This window comes from Suillus subalutaceus, assembly GCF_016647625.1.
Source record: "Suillus subalutaceus strain FC151 chromosome Unknown DFJ58scaffold_102, whole genome shotgun sequence".
Classification (NCBI taxonomy): Eukaryota; Fungi; Basidiomycota; class Agaricomycetes; order Boletales; family Suillaceae; genus Suillus; species Suillus subalutaceus.
In genome coordinates this window covers 108,142-128,220 of record NW_024540351.1, presented here as the reverse complement: position 1 = coordinate 128,220, position 20,079 = coordinate 108,142, and the positions used below count along the sequence as shown (strand labels likewise).

General features: G+C 47.9%; 6 protein-coding genes across 6 annotated transcripts; 3 read left to right on the top strand and 3 right to left on the bottom strand.

The window, feature by feature from the left end:
* Window positions 1–289: 289 nt before the first annotated feature.
* On the bottom strand, window positions 290–765 carry DFJ58DRAFT_802947 (uncharacterized protein). The gene is made up of 2 exons (XM_041390951.1): window positions 632–765; window positions 290–420 (listed from the first exon to the last, which is right to left on the bottom strand). The coding sequence occupies exons 1-2, from the start codon at window positions 722–724 to the stop codon at window positions 331–333; spliced, it is 183 nt and encodes a 60-aa protein (XP_041240709.1). The 5' UTR covers window positions 725–765; the 3' UTR covers window positions 290–330.
* Window positions 766–3,670: 2,905 nt separating this feature from the next.
* Window positions 3,671–4,542, bottom strand: DFJ58DRAFT_802940 (uncharacterized protein; the record flags this gene model as incomplete). The annotated part of the gene is made up of 4 exons (XM_041390950.1): window positions 4,435–4,542; window positions 4,142–4,216; window positions 3,856–4,089; window positions 3,671–3,799 (listed from the first exon to the last, which is right to left on the bottom strand). Exons 1-4 carry the CDS (start codon window positions 4,480–4,482, stop codon window positions 3,671–3,673), a joined length of 486 nt encoding a protein of 161 aa, XP_041240708.1. The 5' UTR covers window positions 4,483–4,542.
* A 1,421-nt stretch (window positions 4,543–5,963) lies between these two features.
* Window positions 5,964–6,859, top strand: DFJ58DRAFT_29546 (uncharacterized protein). Its single transcript, XM_041379724.1, has one exon. It carries the CDS (start codon window positions 6,255–6,257, stop codon window positions 6,810–6,812), a length of 558 nt encoding a protein of 185 aa, XP_041240707.1. The 5' UTR covers window positions 5,964–6,254; the 3' UTR covers window positions 6,813–6,859.
* A 2,915-nt stretch (window positions 6,860–9,774) lies between these two features.
* On the top strand, window positions 9,775–11,453 carry DFJ58DRAFT_915792 (uncharacterized protein; the record flags this gene model as incomplete). The annotated part of the gene is made up of 10 exons (XM_041395450.1): window positions 9,775–9,836; window positions 9,882–9,923; window positions 9,981–10,037; window positions 10,101–10,160; window positions 10,211–10,257; window positions 10,356–10,385; window positions 10,441–10,648; window positions 10,695–10,790; window positions 11,126–11,150; window positions 11,186–11,453. Coding segments are annotated over 10 exons (895 nt in total), but the record flags the coding sequence as incomplete, so codon positions are not given.
* Window positions 11,454–12,378: 925 nt separating this feature from the next.
* On the bottom strand, window positions 12,379–13,518 carry DFJ58DRAFT_802923 (uncharacterized protein). The gene is made up of 6 exons (XM_041390949.1): window positions 13,243–13,518; window positions 13,165–13,191; window positions 13,094–13,105; window positions 12,955–13,041; window positions 12,669–12,902; window positions 12,379–12,613 (listed from the first exon to the last, which is right to left on the bottom strand). Exons 1-6 carry the CDS (start codon window positions 13,339–13,341, stop codon window positions 12,485–12,487), a joined length of 588 nt encoding a protein of 195 aa, XP_041240705.1. The 5' UTR covers window positions 13,342–13,518; the 3' UTR covers window positions 12,379–12,484.
* Window positions 13,519–14,286: 768 nt separating this feature from the next.
* On the top strand, window positions 14,287–15,173 carry DFJ58DRAFT_29493 (uncharacterized protein). Its single transcript, XM_041379719.1, has 3 exons — window positions 14,287–14,400; window positions 14,454–14,596; window positions 14,646–15,173. The coding sequence occupies exons 2-3, from the start codon at window positions 14,546–14,548 to the stop codon at window positions 15,060–15,062; spliced, it is 468 nt and encodes a 155-aa protein (XP_041240704.1). The 5' UTR covers window positions 14,287–14,400; window positions 14,454–14,545; the 3' UTR covers window positions 15,063–15,173.
* Window positions 15,174–20,079: the final 4,906 nt, after the last annotated feature.

Genomic DNA, 20,079 nt, shown 5'->3' with positions numbered 1-20,079 from the left:
TGGGTAAGTTCACTAGCCTATCTGACTTTATGTCAATGGAAGTGCCTGGAGAGATCGCTCACGAGAGGTCCTATCCAGGGGGATTCAATCCCAGGGAAAACTGGACATGGCCAAAACGGTTGAGATCGAGCGGAATATGACGAATTTAGAAGCACAATATTTCAGTATAGGAGACTTGCTGTGGAGACAAATAGAATATTTCGCATCTGTTGCAATATTCTCGAATGTCGTAGGATATGCTAAGAATATTGTTATCATATTTCAGCATATTTCAGTTCAGTTCGTGTGGTACGACAAAATCGGTTGCATTCGGGTGAATTATGCTATAATCTACTGATACAAACGCTTCGACCTGCGACCGGCAAATACGATACAGGATGATAATGATAGAACCAGCACGACAGTGAGAAGCAGGCAAAACTCGACAGCAGCAAAAGAACAGGAGCGATGTGGACGGGCGAGGAATGAGACAAGCGAGCACAGGCAGCAACCAGCAGGTAACGGCAAAAGAACAGGAGTAATGTGGACAGGCGAGGAGTGAGACAAGCAAGCACAGGCAATTGGGAAGCAATCAGCAGGCAATGGCAAAAGAATAGGAATGATGTAGACAGGCGAGGAGCGGCAAGATAACGTGATGGGAGAGCATCCAGCAGCAAAAAAGGCATAGAACAAGAGTGAGGGAGGTGAGTAGTATACTGAAGACAACAGGACGGAGGGAAATCATGAGGCGGAGCTACTGTCGACAATAAGTACCCTTCCCGCTCCTAGTAAACACGAATGATCATAAAATAAGAGTTCGAGAGCTGAAACTTACCAGCTAGCGCTAAGTGGATCATAAGCCTGCAGAGACAATAAGTTAGTGCCATTTAAGAAAAGCAGTAACAACACGTATACCTGAATCCACGAGACCCGCATATTTGTGGAATCAGTGGAGGAAGGCAGTGGCAGGACTCCTAGCTGTTGGGAAGATGGTGGTAAGAAGAAAAGGGGAAATGGACTTTGCCGAAATTCCCCAAACATTTTTTAAACTTTGGGGCGTTGGTAGTTTCAAAACTCACCCAAACTATGTGATCGGAATTCGAGTGGAGCTTTGCAGAGTAAGTAAGCTGTGTGGACGTGTGAATGCAAAGTAGTGATCGAGACATGGACGGAGTGATGTAAGATTGACGTGAACAAATTGTGTGTGTTGACGAAAACACGCTCGACGACGTGACCAACACAATATTGCAAATCGACAACAATGTAATGTTTTTGCCATGCGATGCGCAGACGATCGTGTCGTTGAAGATTATACAATATTATAGCATAAATTATATGTCTAAACAATATTTCACACTATCCTGGCCGTTTTGGCCATGTCCAGTTTTCACTGGGATTCAATCCTGACTCACAGCACAGCTTCGGAACGATATATCCCTCAATACTTGTCAGTGAGTGATCTTATCTTTTCCTCACTTCAGATTTTCCCTACTCGCAACAACCAGAGTATCACTCACGACAAAGCCCCACTTGGAACAATCTGACACAGGTTCACTCCACGCAAGAACGAGGGGCGGGCTGGTAGCTGAGATAGTAGAGGTTTGCTTTGGTTTCGAGAGAGTGTCGCGCAAGTGTTTGTTCAAGTCGCCTGGGTTCGTATCCCGTGCGTTATCTTCCACAGCTTTACAGTGCTGTGCAGACGAAGCGCCACGTGCGTCTCCCCATCTCTATTTGGCCCTTGATAGTCCGATGCATCTCCGCTTCCTCCACTTTTTTTACCAGCCTGCCTATGTCGTACCCTACTCAGAGGACGGTGTTGCACGCTTCTCTATATTGTGCCCAGGACGTCTACGATATCTGTGGTGCAATGGTGAGAAGGTGCGTTTTCCAGACCCACACAAATTTGTACGCTCGAAGTCAGCCTAAGTGTACATGAATTGACGCTGTCGTTCTGTTACGGGGGCCGTTGCCGGTAAGTTAGCAACACTGTCCCCATCAACCCATCTGATGTCCATAGATGTGGATGAAGTATTGTTCGATCCTTACAACGTCGGGACAATGTATGCAGGAATTGTCCACTCCTGCGTCCAATCTTCGCAGAGATTCGTTACGACGATATCTCTTTCTCACCTCAACTTTTTCTGGACGTCGGAAGTGTCCACATATCACTCACGACACGTACCACTCAAGAAACCTTGACAGTCACTCTATCGAAGAACGAGAGCGGCTATTAGATAGCTGAGATGTTTGGCCTTTAGGATTTGCTAGGCAAGTTTTTGCTGTTTTATCGCGCAATGACTAGGAGAAATATTAGAGTCGCACACAATAAATGGCATTAGCGTCTCTTTTCATAACCACACTCGCCATCGCAGAACATCGCAGAGCTCTTTTTTCGCCTCGCCACTTCGTTTGGACCACCGCAGTGACCGCACGCTATCTCATATGGCAATCGGAAGGCTGGACATTCACCCTCGCAACTCACTTCACTTCTCTTGGGTGATCCATGAATGGGGTTGGAGGGCGCTGTGTTTTTTCACCCGGACGCTTAGCATCGCTCCATAGTAGCATCCTTGATTTGGTAGCGCAATTCAATATATTTATTTGTTATTACGGGGTCTTGATGACTACTGACGGGCGTCCTAGCATAGCGATGTCCGAACATTCGTTCAGTTGTCTACCAGGATGCATTCCAGCCATCTCATGTACCTGCTGAAACGCCCGAGCAAAGGCAAGATCCAGGGAAGATATATTGCTCTCGCCAAGGCCGTAACGATGTGTATCTCGTGAACGGAACGTAAAGAGGTATTGTGAAGAAATTTGGAGGCGGATTGGATACAACGCCAGGCCCAACATAAATATGCCTATGAATTAGCAAGGTAAGTACGTGATTCCTCCCTTGAAAAAAATTGCAAGTCTCACGTTTCCACACTTCTCCACAGATCAAGGAAACACATATCATGTCGGAATGCTTGTTTCTATGGGATGGGCAGAAAGAAGGATTGGCGTCGAGAAAACAATTTGACGAGCTGGCTAATTTGTTTGATCTCAAGTCATAGCGAAGGCAAGGGAGGTGGGAGATACATTACCCTCACCAAGTCCTGTTCACGATGACGCGACCATTCCCTATTGCCTCACATCGTCTTGTGGGACTTCGCCACTGGCGTCTTTAGCCAAGCTCCAAGTTGCCCATTCACAAATTTTGTAAGTTAGCATCGAGCGAGTAGCTTGTATACCGACTTGACAATGTCACGTCTGGATTACGCAGCAGGAATGTTATGACAGCAGCCTTGCAGTTGTCCATCCAATACAGCACCGCCTCTATGGAGGCCTATATTTCCCAAGACAAAAGTAGTTAGATCTTTTGGGCGACTCGGATGTCGAATGAACGAGCGAGTAGCGGATTGTGTCACATACTTCAATGTATATAGGAGTCTGAAATTTGTGGGCAATGGTCAGCTCGAGGGCTCAAGTCTGGATGACAGTGTCCGGCGTGTCTGAAAATACTGATTGATATGTAAATTCACACCGCATCGAGTCCTCCGAATCCAAGCCAGATAACACCCACCAGCTGTGCAAACTTGACAGATGAATTAGGATGAGATAGGTTATTGATGGTATAGCAAAAGATACATTACAACACGATAACAAAACAGAGGAACTAGATATCAAGATTGTCTGTGCGCTATGTCCATTAATGACTACCATCGGTGGAAGGAGATGCACAGCAGAGGAACAACACAACACGAACCCACCATTTCGGGTTCTTGATGCGTTTTGCCTTATCGCTAGCTCGTTCCGGTCGTCGAGCAGTATACAGTGCCTGTAGAGAGAACTTGAGGTGCCATCCATTGAGAACACACCCCCAAAAAGACATACCTTCTTGTCATCTAGTGCAGGAACTTCGACAACAGGAGGACTGCGACGAGAGGAGGTACTGGGCCCCGGGCGTTGCTGAGATTTGATTGGTTCATCAGCGTTGGATTGGGAACGGCGGAAGAGTTCAGGAAGGCGAGCGAGGAGCGCACGTGGACGCGATCCCCAGGATAGTGCAAAAGTATGGCGGCGGCGACGTAGAGAGGGATCAGGATGGACACGGCTGGTAGTGGACGCCTAACAAAATGGAAGTCAGAAAGCAGGGCAAATTGAGACGGGGGTAACGCACAGGATCACGGCCTTGTACGTTATCGAAAAAGCCTGCTGGCACTTGACGGATGGGTGGACGTCGCATAGCATTAGCCTAGAATGTCGATGTCACAATCAATATCAAGGTTAGAAAAGGGTACAACGTACACCTGATAACGACTTGTGCGAGTAAGACATTAGCGTGTTTCATTCTTGAAAAATCACAAGATGGGTACCTTCTTTTTGAGTTTAGATTTTTGTGCCTGACATTCATTGGGAATGTTAATGAGATAGCGAGTGGGAGTCAAGTTGGTACTAACATCAGGTATGGACAGGAGGTCTTCTAGGCCAGCTGTTTTGAGGATGGCTCGAACGTCCCATACGTACGCGTTTTCATTATCACCCGTGGATAGCAGCTTTCCATCAGTGGAAAAGGCCGCACAATAAACTTCGTTTTTGTGTTGGAGAGGTGGTCCGACTTGGAGGTTTGTGTCCAAATTCCAGAGACGTGTTGTTTTATCCCATGATGTACTTGCAAGGAGGCGGTCGTTCGAAAATAAAGTGAGGGAGGTGACAACTGTGCCAGTGTGACCCTTCAGATCGGCCATCTGCTGCCATGTGGCAGTGTCGAATATCCTAATCCCATCGATCCCCAACCCGGCGATGAGCTTCTTTTCATCCGATGTCCAGGTCAGGCTCCAAATGTTGTCATAAGGTGCTCCGATTGTCACGGTGTTGAGCAGCTTGCCTGTCTCAATATTTGCATCCCAGATCTCGATTCCATTTTCCTTGTATCCTCCTATCGCAATCATTGTTGCCTCGGGTGAGTAACTCACCGCGTACACCGACTCGTATCCCGTCTTGATTGGATTCAAACCTTTGACAGGTTTTCCACTCTTGACATCCCACACCCCTACCGTCCCATCCCAAGATCCGCTCACCACTCGCTCACCATCTGGACTCCAGCACACCGACTGCACCCATTCATTGTGCACTTCCCAAAATTTGGCGACGACCTTTCCTGTCTCAATGTCCCACACCCTCACCGTCCCGGCATAGCTTCCGCTTGTAAGAGTCTTGCCGTTTGGAGATAATGCCATCGTTATTCCTCCCGCCATATCTCCTTCATCTCGCCACTCGTCACCTATCTGTGTACTGCTCTCTAGGTCCCATAGTCGAAGTGAGCCGTCAGATGAACATGTGATACTGCGCTGCCCGCCGGGCAGGTGCGCAATGCCGGTTACCCAGCTGGTATGGCCCCGCATCGTCTTGTGGGGGGTTATTACTGACGTCTTTTTTATCTCAGCAGCAGGAGAAGACATGGTGGGTGCTCGAAGATCTCAATCAAGAGAATCGTGGCCTGTATGTGCGAAAGCAGCTCGTTGGATCCTTGGATTAGAGCGGATTGTCTTGTGGGGGTATAGATCGTGATTTAGTTCACTGGCCTATCTGCTTTCACCTGAGTTTATGTCGATAGAAGCGCATAGAGGGGTTACTCACGAGAAGTCCTATCTAAGTGGAATTCAATCCTCACAAGGCAGCTTCGAGATGATATATGCAGGAGATATCCCTCAATACCGGTCGGTGAGTAGTCCTATCTTTCCTCACTTCAGCTTCTCTTACTCGAAACAATCAGAGCATCACTCACGAGTCACGACAAAGTCTCACTCGGAACAATTTGACACAGGTTCACTCCACGCAAGAACGAGAGGGGTGTGCTGGTAGCTGAGATAGTTTGGTGTCAAGAGAGTTGCGCAATTGTTTGTTCAAGTCGTCGGCCAAGGTGCGTATCCTGTGCGTTATCCTAGTGTTCTCTCCACAGCTTCACAGTGCTGTGCAGACGCAGCGTCACGTGCGCCTCCCTATCTTTATTTGGCCCTTGATGGTCCGATGCATCTCCGCTTTCTCCACTTTTTTACCAGCCTGTCTATGTCGGACCCTACTCGGAGCAGGTGTCGCACACTTCTCTGTGTTGCGCTCAAGACATCGAATGTATTTGTGGTGCAGCCACATCTTCCTGACCCACTAATTTGTACATATTGCTCCAAGTCAGTCCATTTGTACAAATTGGGGCTGTCGTTCTGCTGCGGAGGCTGTTGCCGGTAAGTTACCGACATTGTCCCCATCAACTCGTTCGATGTCCATAGACGTGGATGAAGTATTGTTTAATCCTGACAACGTCAGGACTGTATGCAGGAATCGTGCGCTCCTGCGTTCCTCCAACCTTCGCAGGGGGTCGTTACGACGATCCAAGATGTTATCTCTTTCCCACCTCAACTTTTCCTGGACGTTGGAAGTGTCCACATGTCACTCACGACACGAACCACCCAAGAGATCTCGACAGTCTCACCGTATCGGAGAATGAGAGCGGCTATTGGATAGCCGAGATATCATTTGGTTTGGCCTTCAGGATTTTTAGGCAAGTTTTGCTCCTTTATCGCGCAATGACTCGGGGAAGTATTAGAGCCGTCAGGCGCACAATAAATGGTGCTGGCGTCTCTTTTCATAGCCATGCTAACCATCGCAGAACATTACTGAGCTCTTCCTTTTTCCGCCTCACCACTCCCTTTGAACCACCGCACGCTATCTCATATGGCAATCGGAAGGCGGGACATTCACCCTCGCAACTCACTTCACTTCTCTTGAGTGATCCACGAATGGGGCTGGAGAGCGCTATTTTTTTCACCCGGATGCTGAGCATTGCTGTATAGTAGCATCCTTGATTTGGTAGTGCAATCCAATATATCTATTTGTTATTACGGGACTTGTTGACTACGTCCTAGCAAAGCATTCGTTGATGTCTACCAAAGTGTGTATTCCATCTATCTCACCTACTTGCTGAAACACCCGAGCAAAGACAAGGATCACGGGAGATATATTGCTCTCGCTGAGGCTGTAACGATGCACATTTTTCGTGACCGGAACGTACAGAAGTATTGTGAAGAAATATGGAGGCGGGTTGGATACAACGCCCTAACACAAATATGCATATGAATTGGCAAGGTAAGTACGTGGTTCCTCCCTTGAAACAAATTGCAAGTCTCACGTTTCCACGCTTCTCCGCAGGTCGAGGAAACATGTATCGTGTCAGAATGCTTGTTTCTATGGGGTGGGCAGAAGGTGTGATTGGCTTCGAGAAAGCAATTTGACGAGCTCGCTAGTTTGTTTAATCTCAAGTCATAACGAAGGCAAGGGGGGTGGGAGATACATTACTCTCACCAAGTTCTATCCACGAAGACGCGTCACTAATGAATGGAAGATTATGAGTGTTGTGTCTTTCAGCTATGCATACAAAGTGCCAGCGAGTGGGTGATCTTGTCATCTCATGTCGTGCCATCATCTAGATCACTTCAGAGCACAAAAAACAAAAAAAGGATTGCCTGCCGAACTCCTCGCATTGTGTATAAATATCGAGCCAACGCAAGGAACTCACCGCGAGGCGATGCCAACAGCTTCACAGCTCGATCCGTGCATGTTCGCTCAGGTTTGAGATACCTTCATGTGTATCATTTCACTGGAGGAGCATCGCTCTCATAAAGTCCACGAAGATGTATATCAGAGTCATTGATAAACGGAATGTCATGAATGTCATGAACAGACACGGAGGCGGATTTGAATCATTTGATACGACACCTTAGCACAAAAAGATGGAGATGAATTAGACGAGGTGCATGATTCATCTAGTCTCTTGGAGGGAATGATGAGTATTTGATGATAGCCATTTGGCCGTCCTCGGCCCGAAACGCAGCGAGGCCAAAGAACTATGACTTCGGATTAGTGCACTAGGCAGACCACTTCCAGCACCCAGCGCTGCAGACCACTGTCTCCTAAGATAAAGCGCTGGTAGGTAGGGCATCGAGAAGCTAGCAAAGCAGTAGGGTAGCAGTTTCGAGCAAGCGAAAGCTCTCGTCAGGGGGCTACCGCTGCCCCGACTGCTTGTACTTCTAGTTCTATGTAGGAAGCTCCCTTCTAAGCCTGTCGAGTGGGAGTAAGTGGTCCGCGCATGAAATACCTTCCTAGCATGGTGTAGGCAAAGCAATCTGCCGTTCGAACCTATGACCCACCCGTGGAAAGGTTCAGCTGATGGGATATATTTATTCGCGGGCCTGAGATCTTGTGCCCAGAGCCATTAGCCCCTGTGAGCAAATAAGGAAGCAACGATAACGGCGAGGAAGGAGAAATGCATTGTTGTACGAGTTGACGGATCTGCTGGGGTTATCTCGAATAATGACTCTGAGGATGGGGGGACAGAGTATGAAGACGGCTTACTTTTATATCCTGAATGTAGTAACGGAGAATTCAAGAGTTCCTTTCTGTTTGGAAGAATGGTTATCGCTGTTGAATGGCACGAATTTAGGCAGAACCCACAGGCTACAAGCTACTTCATGATCAGTGATGGCTTGGCTGGAATGAATGACGCAAACTGCATCTCAGCGAGCAGATGATACAATGTCCGCCGATGCTCTGTCATGTCCGAGTCGAAGCGCAGTTTGAAATTGTAAGACTTTATCCTGAACGGAATCACCGTCTTAAATTGGGGAATGAGCAAACTCGTACAAAAACGCAGTTAGGGCCACTCGAATGCAGTATGAACGAGTCAGCACATGAATTGTTCCGCATTCTTCGACGCATGGTCAAGAATCTTGGTCGAATTAATGAGAGTCGCTACTGGATCCCAGATATGGTGGACGATAGGTTACGGTTCGATTTGCCGATTTGCCGCGACTTATTTGAAAGTCCGCGCGGTGTTTATTCTAGTATTACAAGCATACCTAGGCATACATACAAACTTGTGTCACATTAATGCAACGTGCATTACCTTACTTGCAGACCGCTGCCCAAACTTGAGATGGGACCCTGGCCTGATGAAAGAGTGATAACAGGGAGCAGCAGCTATACCTGATCTTTCTCTGGGCTATACTAATACTAGTATCATACTAGTAGTGACTCAGATGCCGCAGAGGCAAATCAAATCGAGGCGACGATTATTTGTAAGTTACTAATACACGACCAGCAGATATCTACAATTGTAAGAACAGACTCGGAGCGTTTGATCCCGCGGAACCAATTCGCGTCGACGCCATGCAATGCGCGCTCCATCCGAACCCCTCTTCTGCTCCACTTTGGCTCAGGCATGTACTCCACTTCAGCTCCTTTGTGTCAATGATTATAGTCAGCATCTGTCACGAGCTCGACGTGGGCGCCGTTTAAACCTGTGTTGGGTCAACGAACCACATGGTTTTATCGATGGGTCGAGGCTGAACGTTGCATCGCACACTGGACACTGTGGCGAGAATACTTCGGAGATTGCACGGGCACCGCGCCCAAATCATATGCAGCATTCAAAAATTCTTCGCGAGTCACTGCGTTGCAATCTCACCAACAACTTTTACCTCGATCCCATTAGTATCCCTGGATGCACATTGTCTTTGCACTGGAATTTGGGCTGAAACACTTCGATCAATCAGATATCATTCCTCAAATCTCACTTTGGCAATGTAAACACTGTATTGTGGTATATCAAGCACAAATGCGGTCCACCAAGTTCCTCCGCTCGATCTTCTAATAGCATGGTAGTATGGTCCTAATCTCAAATGATCCCAGTTGGTGGCCACTTATCAATGCGAGTCTTATTGACAGCTATTTTGTAGGTTCGTGGAGAGTCAGCCGCATGATGACGGTGACGATTCAATTCACCTTGACTCTAATTTCGTCACACAGGATGTACATGCTGGGTGTGTATCCTCGCATAGACTCTGTTTCTTTCTTGTGATGGGCAGCATACAGTCAGTGTTCCAACAATTTCGGCGACTGGCGCGGCAGTGAGCATTCCACACCGATATCTTCCATTCTTGTCCAACAACTGAACTACCATGCAGGGGTGAGTGAAATTCTCGAACAAAACTCGTTGATTCAACATAACGACTCCCACAGTTGTGAGTTTGTTTCAGAGTCTGTGATCTTCCGAAACTGATAACCAATGTTACTGGATTTGTCAGGCCTTATCATCTACGACACACTTAATTGGATGGGTGAGGTTGTAAATGTAATACTGGGCGGTGAGCTATACACCTCCATGACATTTGACTTGACTGAAATATCATGCAAGTCATCATGATCGCTCGGTTGCATGCCATGTATCAGAGATCTAGAAAGGTGCTGACATTGCGAGGTGAGCTCATAATGTCAATGTGGTTTCTCTTTTTCCGCCAAGGTTTTCGCATGCTAGTTTTTTGGTTATCTCTTGCCTCCAGATCGGTTTCTTCTTTTCGACACTCTCAGCGGTATGCCGATCCGTTGACGACCTCTACATGCGACCATGATTCATCATTTCTATAGGACATATATTCCCTGGACCCTCAGATTTATCTTGGTCTCGCTGAGATATTCCAGGTCGTGCAGATGTTTGTGCTAGGACCACGCCTCATCCTCGGTGTTGGAGAATATCACGCTGAGCTCGTGGCCAACTCTAATACAGCAACCGCAATGACTTCAATTGCTTTTCAGGAGCGCGTCCATCAGACGGTCCATGTATCAAATAGCAGTAGTGTGTAGCGCAGGAGATGCTCGATATGATTTATTTGCGGGTGCAGGGAGCGGGAAAATGCACATTTACTGTGAGGTTGTTCATTCAAAGCGGCTTGCCACTTCAGGAACGAGAACAACGGACATGGATGAGGGTGATGGAGGTTAAATTGACAAAACCCATCAAAAACGAGGTGCCACAGCACCCTCCGGTTCATCAATGACCATAGTACCAACTACGAGTGAGACGAACGAATGGCATCGGTATCATATGCATGCTTAATGCGGCAAGCATAGTTCTTTGGCCCAGCCTGTCACGGTCCGCCTCAGAATCCAGAAAACCGAAGCCTGAAATTTCAATCCGAAGGAACGAGAAGACAAATCTCACCACATATTAGCCTTCAGTGCTGCAGTTCAAAATACCAAGTACCGAGTGAGCTAGCTCATCATGTGAAGTTGTTCAATGCTTTCAACTTTGATAAATGCATCATATACGCAGATGGCAGCAACAAAGCAAGTGCATAGTAAGTTAGTGTAAATACACCTCACGTCGCAGCAGCTACCGCGACAGTTGCAACATTTTCACGATGCCCGCGTCCAAGTTAATCGCATTGGCAAAGACTCGACGGTTAGGCGGCTTACTACGGCCTTGCAAGGGTGTGACAGTCTCACAGGTGCTTGTTTCCGCATGCTGCACTTGCAAGAGGCGAGAGGTCAGCGAGAGGTTGTGGGAGTTGCGTGAGGCGCTTGCAGGTCAACCGGTCATCTGCAGCGTTCTGCAAGCAAGGAATGCACTGAGTGTGACACGAATTTACTGGTATACCTAGGTATATTTGTAATACTAGAATAAACTTCGATCGGACTTCCAAATAAGTCGCGGCAAATCGGCAAATCAAACCGTAACCTATCGTCCACCATACCCAGAAATTAATAGAGCGTCAAGAATTTACCCGACGTACTGGTAACCTTGCTCGTGGATGAATCGAGATGCCGATGACGGTATATACGGAGTTCTTAGGTCTTGCGCCAGTGTTCCAGAAAGTCGACAGTCGCGCAGAAATTGGAATAGCCATGCAACAAGTGATCGCCGACCGAAGCCTCAAACACCAGTAATCCGAGAATCAGCTGCAGCCGTCCTCCAGCCTGAGTGTTCGGCACGTGTCTAAAATGATGTCAGTTGATATCACGCTGATCTTCCAGCCTCCTGCAGGCTATATAAACAATCCTCACCGACTGGTGCATGCTATCGCTTGACAGACGAGTTGGATGTGATACGTCGATGGTCGGGAATCTGGCCACTCTGGGGCTACCATTCCCTACGCCTTGCATCGTCTTGTGGGGAGTGGCTACTGACATCTTTAGCCAAGCCCAAGTTGTTCATTCGCAAATTTTGTGAGTTAGCATCGGGCAAGTAGCTTGTACCAACTTGAATTGTATCCCATCTGGATTACGTAGCGGTAATGTTGTGACACCAGCCTTCCAGTTGTTCATCCAATACTAGATCTTTTGGGTGACTCGGATGTCGTATGAACGAGCGAGTAGCAGATTGTCTCACATACTTCAATGTATATAGGAGTCTAGTGGTCGAAATTAGTGGGCAAGAGTCAGCTCAAAGGCTTAGGTCTGGATGCTAGTGTCCAGCGTACCTGAAAAGTATTGATTGATATGTAAGTTCACGCCCCACGGAGTCCTCCGGATTCAGGCTAGATAGCACTCACCAGCTGTGCAAACTTGACGAACGAATTAGGATGCGAGAGGTCAATGAATGTTATTGATGATATGGCGAAAGATACATTACAACAAGATAAAACAAACGGAGGAATTAGTAGATATGAAGATCGACCATGTGCTGCGTCCATCAATGGACACTATCAGTAGAAGGAGATACACAGCAGAGAAACAACACAATACGAGCCCACCATACGGGGTTCTTGATGCGTTTTACCTTGTAGCTAGCTCGTTCCGGCCGCCGAGCAGTATACAGTGCCTGCAGAGATAACTTGAGGTGCCAGTCGTTGAGAACACACCCAAAAAAGATGTACCTTCTTGTCATCTAGTGCAGGGACTTCGACAACAGGAGGACTGCGACGAGAGGAGGTACTGGGCCCTGGGTGCTGCTGAGATTCGATTGGTTCATCAGCGCTGGGTTGGAAATAGTGGAAGAGTTGGGGAAGGCGAGTGGGGAGCGCAGGTGGATACGATCCCCAGGATAGTCCAAAAGTAAGGCGGCGGCGACGTAGAGAAGGATCAGAATGGAGACGGCTGGTAGAGGATGACTAACAACATGGAAGTCAGAAAGCAGGGAAATTTGAGATGGCGGCAACGCACAGGATCACGGCCTTGCACGTTCTTGAAAAAGCCTTCTGGCACTCGACGGGAGGCTGGTTGGTTGGTTGGATGTTGTGTAGCATTAGCCTAGAATGTCGATGTCACAATCAATATGAAGGTGAAAAAAGACACGACGTACACCTGATAACAACTGGTGCAAGTAGGACATTAGCGTGTTTCATTCTTAAAAAGTCACAAGATGATACATACCTTCTTTTTGAGTTCAGATTTTTGTGCCTGACGGTGATTGGGAATGAGATAGCGAGTGGGAGTCAAGTTGGTACTTACAGGTATGGATAGGAGGGCTTCTAGGCCAGCTGCATTGAGGATGGCTTGAATGTCCCACACGTACGCGTTTTTATCAGCACAAGCTGCGGATAGCAGCATTCCATCAGCGGAAAAGGCCGCACACTCGACGTGGTCTTCATGCTGGAGAAGTAGTCCGACTTGGAGGTTTGTGTCAAGATTCCAGAGACGTGCTGTATCATCCCGTGATGCACTCGTAAGGAGACGGTCGTTCGGAAATAAAGTGAGGGAGTATACAGCATCTGTGTGACCCTCCAGAACGGCGATCTGCTGCCATGTGGCAGTGTCGAATATCCTAATCGAGCCGTCAGTCAAACCGGAGATAAGCTTCTTTTCATCGGATGTCCAGGTTAAGCTCCAAGCTGTCCAATTGGGTTTGATTTTTGAGAGCAGCTTGCCTGTCTCAATATTTGCGTCCCAGATTTTGATTCCACCCTCGCTGTATCCGCATGTCGCAATCATTGTTGCCTCGGGTGAGTAACTTGCCGTGTACATGTGCTGGTGCCCCGTCTTGATTGGGTTCAGACCCCGAACGGGTCTACCGCTCTTGACATGCCACATTCTTGCCGTCCCGTCGTGTGATCCGCTCACCAGTCGCTCACCATCTGTACTCCAGCACACCGACTCCATCCAGTAAGTGTGCTCTTCCCATTTGGCGATGACCTTTCCTGTCTCAATACCCCACACCCTCACCGTCCCGTCAAGGCTTCCGCTTGCAAGAGTCTTGCCGTTTGGAGATAATGCCATCGTTATTACTCCCGCCATATCCCCTTCATCTCGCCACTCGTCACCTATTTGTGCGCCGCTCTCTAGGTCCCATAGTCGAAGTGAGCCATCTAATGAACATGTGATGATGCGCTGCCCGCCGCGCAGGTGCGCAACGCCGGATACCTGATTGGTATGGCCTCGCATCGTCTTATTGGGGGTTACTGCTGACACCTTTGTCATCTCAGCAGGAGGAGAAACTACGGTGGCGCAGATTGGGCGAGTTCACTGGTCTATCTGCTTTAACCTGAGTTCATGTCAATAGAAGTGCCTGGGGGGATTGCTCACGAGAAGCCCTATCCAGGCAGATTCAACTCTGACTTATAGGACAGCTTCGGGACGATATATGCAGGAGATATCCCTCAGGACCGGCCAGTGAGTGGCCCTATCGTTTCCTCGCTTCAACTTTTCCAACGCAAAACAATTAGTGTATCACTCACGCAAGCCCCACTTGGAAAAATCTGACACAGATTCACTCCACACAAGAACGCAAGGGGTGTGATAGTAGCTGAGATAGTGGATGTTGGGGTCGAACGGGTTGCACGAGTGTTGGTTCAAGTTGCCTACTAAGGTACGTATCCGTTATCCTCCTGTCTCCACAGCTTCACGGTGCTGTGCAGACCAAGCGCTACATGCGTCTCCTTATCTTTACTTGGCCCTTGATGGTCCGATACATCTCCGCTTTCTCTCCGTTTTCTACCAGCCTGTCTATGTCGGACCCTGCTCAGGACGCCAATTGTATTTATGGTGCAATGGGGAGCAAGCGCATTATTCAGACCCACGCACTAAGTTGTAAGTCAGTCCAGGTGTACACGAATTGGCGCTATCGTTCTGTTGCGGAGGCTGTTGCCGGTAAGTTAGCAACGTTGTCTCCATCAATCCATCCGATGTCCATAGACGTGCATGAAACATTGTCCGATCCTGCCAACGTCAGGACAGTGTATGCAAGAATAGCTCACTCCTGTGTACCTCCAAACTTCGCAGGAGTGGTTACGACAATCCAGTGTAAGCACGCCGGCTTACCTGAGTTCCCATAATCAGTACATATACTGTCGCTGATGCTGAAAGCTAAGCTTTCAGTATTTCACCTTTTGGTGTAACGGTTATGCGGGCGGCAGTCTGACCATGTTACATCCAGGCGGCTATCTTTTTCTCACCTTGACTTTTCCTAGACGTTGGAAGTGTTCACATGTCACTCACGATACGTACTACTCAAGAGAACTTGACAGTCTCACTCTATCGAAGAATGAGATCGGCTATTAGACAGCTGAGATATCATTTAATTTGGCCTTTAGGATTTGCTGCTTTATCGCGCAATGACTTGGATAAGTATTAGAGTCGTCGGGCACGTAATAAATGGCATCAGCATCTCTTTTTATAACCATGCTCGCCATCGCAGAACATCGCCGAGCTCTTTTTTCCCCGCCTCGCCACTTCCTTTGGACCACCACGTTATCTCATATGGGCCGGATGCTCACCTTCGCAACTGGCATCACTTCTCTTAGGTGATCTACGAATGGGGCTAGAGAGCGCTGTGTTTTTTCACCCGGATGCTTGGCATTGCTCCATAGTAGCATCCTTGATCTGGTGGCGCAATCCAATATATCTATTTGGTATTACGGGGACTTGTTGACTACTGACAGACGTCCTAGCTTAGCGACACCCGAACATTCGTTGAGTTGTCTATCACAGTGTGTATTCCATCTATCTTATGTACTTACTAAAACGCCCGAGCAAAGGCAAGGTCCACGGAAGATATATTGCTTTTGCTAAGGCCGCAACGATACACATCCCACGTGAACGGAACGTAAAGAAGTATTGTGAAGAAATATCGAGGTGGATTGACGCAATTATGCATATGAGTTGGCAAGGTAAATATGTGATTCCCCCTTGAAGAAAATTGCAAGTCTCACCCATGTTCATTTTCACTCTTCTCCACAGATTGAGGAAATACGTATCGTGTCAGAATGCCTGTTTCTATGGGGTGGGCGGAAGGCAGGATTGGCGTCGAGAAAACAATTTGACGAGTTGGCTAATTCGTCTAGTCTGGAGTCATAGCGAAGGCCAGGGAGGTGGGAGATACATCACTCTTACCAAGTCCTGTCCACGAAGACGCATCACTAATGAATGGAGGATTAAGAGTTTCGTGTTTTTCAGCTATGCACACAAATACCTAGCGAGTGGGTGATCTTGTCATCTTGTGTCGTGCCATTACTTCAGAGCAGAGGAAACGGAAACAAGGGTTGCCTGCTGAACTCCTCGCTACATTGCATAAAATCGAGCCAACACAAGGAACTCGCCGCAAAACGATGCCAGCAGCTTCACAGCTCGATCCAAGCATGTTCGCTCAGGTTTGGAACCACAGTTTCACTGGAGAAGGAAGTAACAGCATGGTTCTTCCTCTGATGGACGAGGCGTCAAGAAAGCAAGTCGTTTATGACGTTCCTAATAAGCCGTTTAAAGTGAAGAGTCAAAGTAAAGGCAAAGGAGAGAGAGATGCATTACTCTCACCAAGTCCACAAAGATGCACATCCGAGTCGTTGATGAACGGAAAGTCATGAATGCCATGAAGAGACACGGAGGCGGATATTCGTTTAATCTCAAGTCATAACGAAAGCAAGGGATGTGGGAGGCACATTACTCTCACCAAGTCCTGTCCACGAAGACTCGTCGCTAATGAATGGAAGATTAAGAGTGTAGTGTCTTTTTAGCTATGCACACACAGGGCCAGCGAGTGGGTGATCTTGTCATCTTGTGTCGAGCCACCTTTCTGGATTTATTGAGATCTGCTGAATATTTGTTCTTGTGAAACATGAGTAGTAGGATATAAAAGTACATACTTATAATGAGATAGAATTACAATTCCTATGTGGAATACCATAACGAAAGTAAATGCCTATGTGCCACGATGACCATTATCAGTACCCATAACACAAATCCCCAGAGTTCGCGTCTCGACTCCAGCCACACATTTCAGCACTAAATACCGAGTACTTATGCATGACGATACAAGAGCTAGAATGCCGAGACAAGGACAGTCGTTTATGTACTGGGATCATGTTGAGCGCCGTTGGTACCGGAAGACACGCAGCAGAGAAAAAACACCACGCGAACCCACCATTTAGGGTTCTTGATGCGTTTCGCCTTGTCGCTAGTTCGTTCTGGTCGCCGAGCAGTATATATCGACTGTAAAAAAAAGTTTGAGAAACCAGCTGCCGGGTACACATCCAAAAAACGTACCTTCTTGTCATCTAGGGCAGAAACTTCGACAACAGGAGGACTGCAACGAGAGGAAGTACGAGGTCCTTGGCGTTGCCGAAGTTCAATTGGTTCATCGGTGTTAGGTTGGGAACGGTGGAAGAGTGAGAGAAGGCGGGCGAGGAGTACACGTGGACGTGATCCCCAGGAGGAGGGTGCAAAAGCACTACGCCGGCGATGTAGAGTGGGATCAGGATGAAGACGGCTAGTAGTGGTGGACTAAAATATATAAATCAGAACAAGAACTGTAGGTGAATGGTGTAACGCACGGGATTAGGGTCTTTCACATTATCGAAAAAGCCCGGTGGCAGGGCTGGACGTCGCGTAGCATTAGTCTGGGATGTCGATGTCACAATCAATATCAAGGTCAGAAAAAGGCACAACGTACGCCTGATAACGACTTGTGAGAGTAGGACGTAAGCGTGTTTTATTCTTTAAAAGCCACTCGAGATGATGCATACCTTCTTTTTGAATTCAGATTTTTGTGCCTGAAAGCCATTGGGAATGAGATAGCGAGTGGGAGTGAAGTTGGCACTCACACCAGGTATGGATAAGAGGTCTTCTAGGCTAGCTGTTTTGAGGATGGCTTGAATGTCCCATACGTACGCGTTTTTATCCTCGCAACCTGTGGATAGCAGCTTTCCATCAGGGGAAAAGGCTGCACATTTGATATCCTGCTCGAGCTGCAGAGGTGAACCGACTTGGAGGTTAGTGTCAAGATTCCAGAGACGGGCTGTATCATCCCGTGATGTACTCGCAAGGAGGCGGTCGTTCAGAAATAAAGTGGTAGAGAAGACAGTTTTTCTGTGACCCTCCAGAATGGCAATCTGCTGCCATGTGGCTGTGTCGATTATCCTAATCGAGCCATTCCCCAACCCGGCGATAAGGTTCTTTTCGACCCATGTCCAGCTTAAACTCCTAACTGCAGAATCCTATTTGATCGTGGACAGCAGTTTTCCCGCTTCTGCGTCCCAGATTTTGATTCTCCCTTTGAACCCCCCTGTCGCAATCATTGTTGCCTTGGGTGAGTAGCTCACTGCGTACACGTGCTCATCATGCCCCGTCTTGATTGGATTCAAACCCTGGACGGGTTCTCCGCTCTTCACATCCCACGATCTTGCTGTGCCGTCCCAGGACCCACTCACAACTCGTTTACCATTTGGACTCCAACACACTGACTCCACAGCTTCAGTGTGCTCTTTCCATCTGATGACAACCTTCCCCGTCTCAACGTCCCAATACCTCACTGTCCCATCCTGGCTTCCGCTGGCAACAGCCTTGCAATTTGGAGACAACGCCATGGTGATTACTCCCGCCTCATCCCCTTCATCTCGCCACTCATCACCTATCTGTGCACCGCTCTCTAGGTCCCATAGTCGAACTGAGCCGTCTCGTGAACATGTCATAATGCGCTGCCCGTCCGAGTTGGGTGGGTGCGCAACGCCTCGTACTCCCTTTGTATGGCCTCGCATCGTCTTGCGTGGGGTCGATTCTGATGTTCTGTTCATCTCAACAGCGACAGACATGGCCGTCGCTCGGGTATCTCAACAAAGTGATTCGTAGGAAATATGTGCGGGAGCAGCACGTTGAACTTTTCTTTGACTTATAGTGGGTTGCTGTTCCTCGAACCTTCAGAGCAGATCTCTACGAGGATCCTTAGCATACCGGTCGGTCAGTGGTCCTAGCTTTTCCTACTATAATAACTGTCAGTCTCACTCACAGCAAGTCCCACTTACACACAGATACGCTCCGCCAATATACGAGAGGAAGGAAGCACTGTCGACTGACACAGCGGACACTTGGTCTGGAGTCGAAGGAGTTACGTGAGTGTTTGTTTGAGTTGGCTGGTAAGGTGTCTTCTTTGCGTTATCTTCACAGCTTCACAGTGCTGTGCAGGTGGAGCGCTCAGGCACGACACTGGTGCCATGACGCATGTGCATATTCCACCATCATTTTCCACCTTAAGCTTGATGATTCGTACCAACATTTGATAGAGTGTCTTACTTTATTTCCGTATTCTCCAGCCCGTCTATTTTGGAACTGGATCCGCAGGACAGTGAGGCATGCCAAAATTCTGAGACGACCCTCGCAGGGCGTGAAGGTGAATTCCTTCATGGAAGACAGACTAGTATCAGATAAAAAGGGTTTCTACGCAATGACTAGGCCTAGTAAAGATGGACCTCCGAGGATCTACTATACACTGCAAAATATTGTCAGCAGGTTTCGAACCGACTCCAAGAGAACAAATTTTGACTCCGTTTTGATCACCACTTGGCTAAGACCACTTGAATGGACTTCCAACGAAACTATCCATGAGTGAATGTCAAGGTATGTTCTGATAGAAAAAAGCTTGTTGCGCAGGTTTCGAACCTGCGTAGCCCAAAGGAAACAGATTTCGATTGTGTTGTGGTAGCCACTTTGGACAGGACGAAGTTAAGAAAACCTCCGACGGAACTACGCATGAGCGAATCTTCAAGGCGTGTTCCGATGGAAAAAAAAACCGTCGTTCGGCAGGTTTCGTACCTGCGCAGTCCATCTAGAGAAACAGATTTTGATTCTGTTGTGGTAACCACTTGGCTGAGACCAGTTAAGATCCACCTCCGATAAAACCATCGATGAGTGAATATTGAGGTGGGATAGGAGGGAAAATCATTTGTCGGCAGGTTTCGAATCCGCACCACCTGAGAGAGCAGATTTCCAATCTGTTCTTGTGCCAGTTGGCTATGACTGCTTAAGGTAGACCTTGAAGGATTCATCCATGAGTGAATGTTCAAGGCATGGTAACAGGAAAAACAT

Coding starts and splice junctions, on each gene's coding strand:
- DFJ58DRAFT_802947 (XM_041390951.1), bottom strand. CDS start 724: ATGATTTCCCTCCGTCCTGTTGTCTTCAGTATACTACTCACCTCCCTC. Junction 421..631: donor GCTGGATGCTCTCCCATCAC/GTTATCTTGCCG, acceptor GCTGCTGTCGAG/TTTTGCCTGCTTCTCACTGT.
- DFJ58DRAFT_29546 (XM_041379724.1), top strand. CDS start 6,255: ATGAAGTATTGTTTAATCCTGACAACGTCAGGACTGTATGCAGGAATC.
- DFJ58DRAFT_802923 (XM_041390949.1), bottom strand. CDS start 13,341: ATGCTGCTATCCGCAGCTTGTGCTGATAAAAACGCGTACGTGTGGGAC. Junction 12,903..12,954: donor ACGTGCAAGGCCGTGATCCT/GTGCGTTGCCGC, acceptor CCATGTTGTTAG/TCATCCTCTACCAGCCGTCT. Junction 12,614..12,668: donor CTGCACTAGATGACAAGAAG/GTACATCTTTTT, acceptor TTATCTCTGCAG/GCACTGTATACTGCTCGGCG.
- DFJ58DRAFT_29493 (XM_041379719.1), top strand. CDS start 14,546: ATGTTGGGGTCGAACGGGTTGCACGAGTGTTGGTTCAAGTTGCCTACT. Junction 14,597..14,645: donor GGTTCAAGTTGCCTACTAAG/GTACGTATCCGT, acceptor GGTGCTGTGCAG/ACCAAGCGCTACATGCGTCT.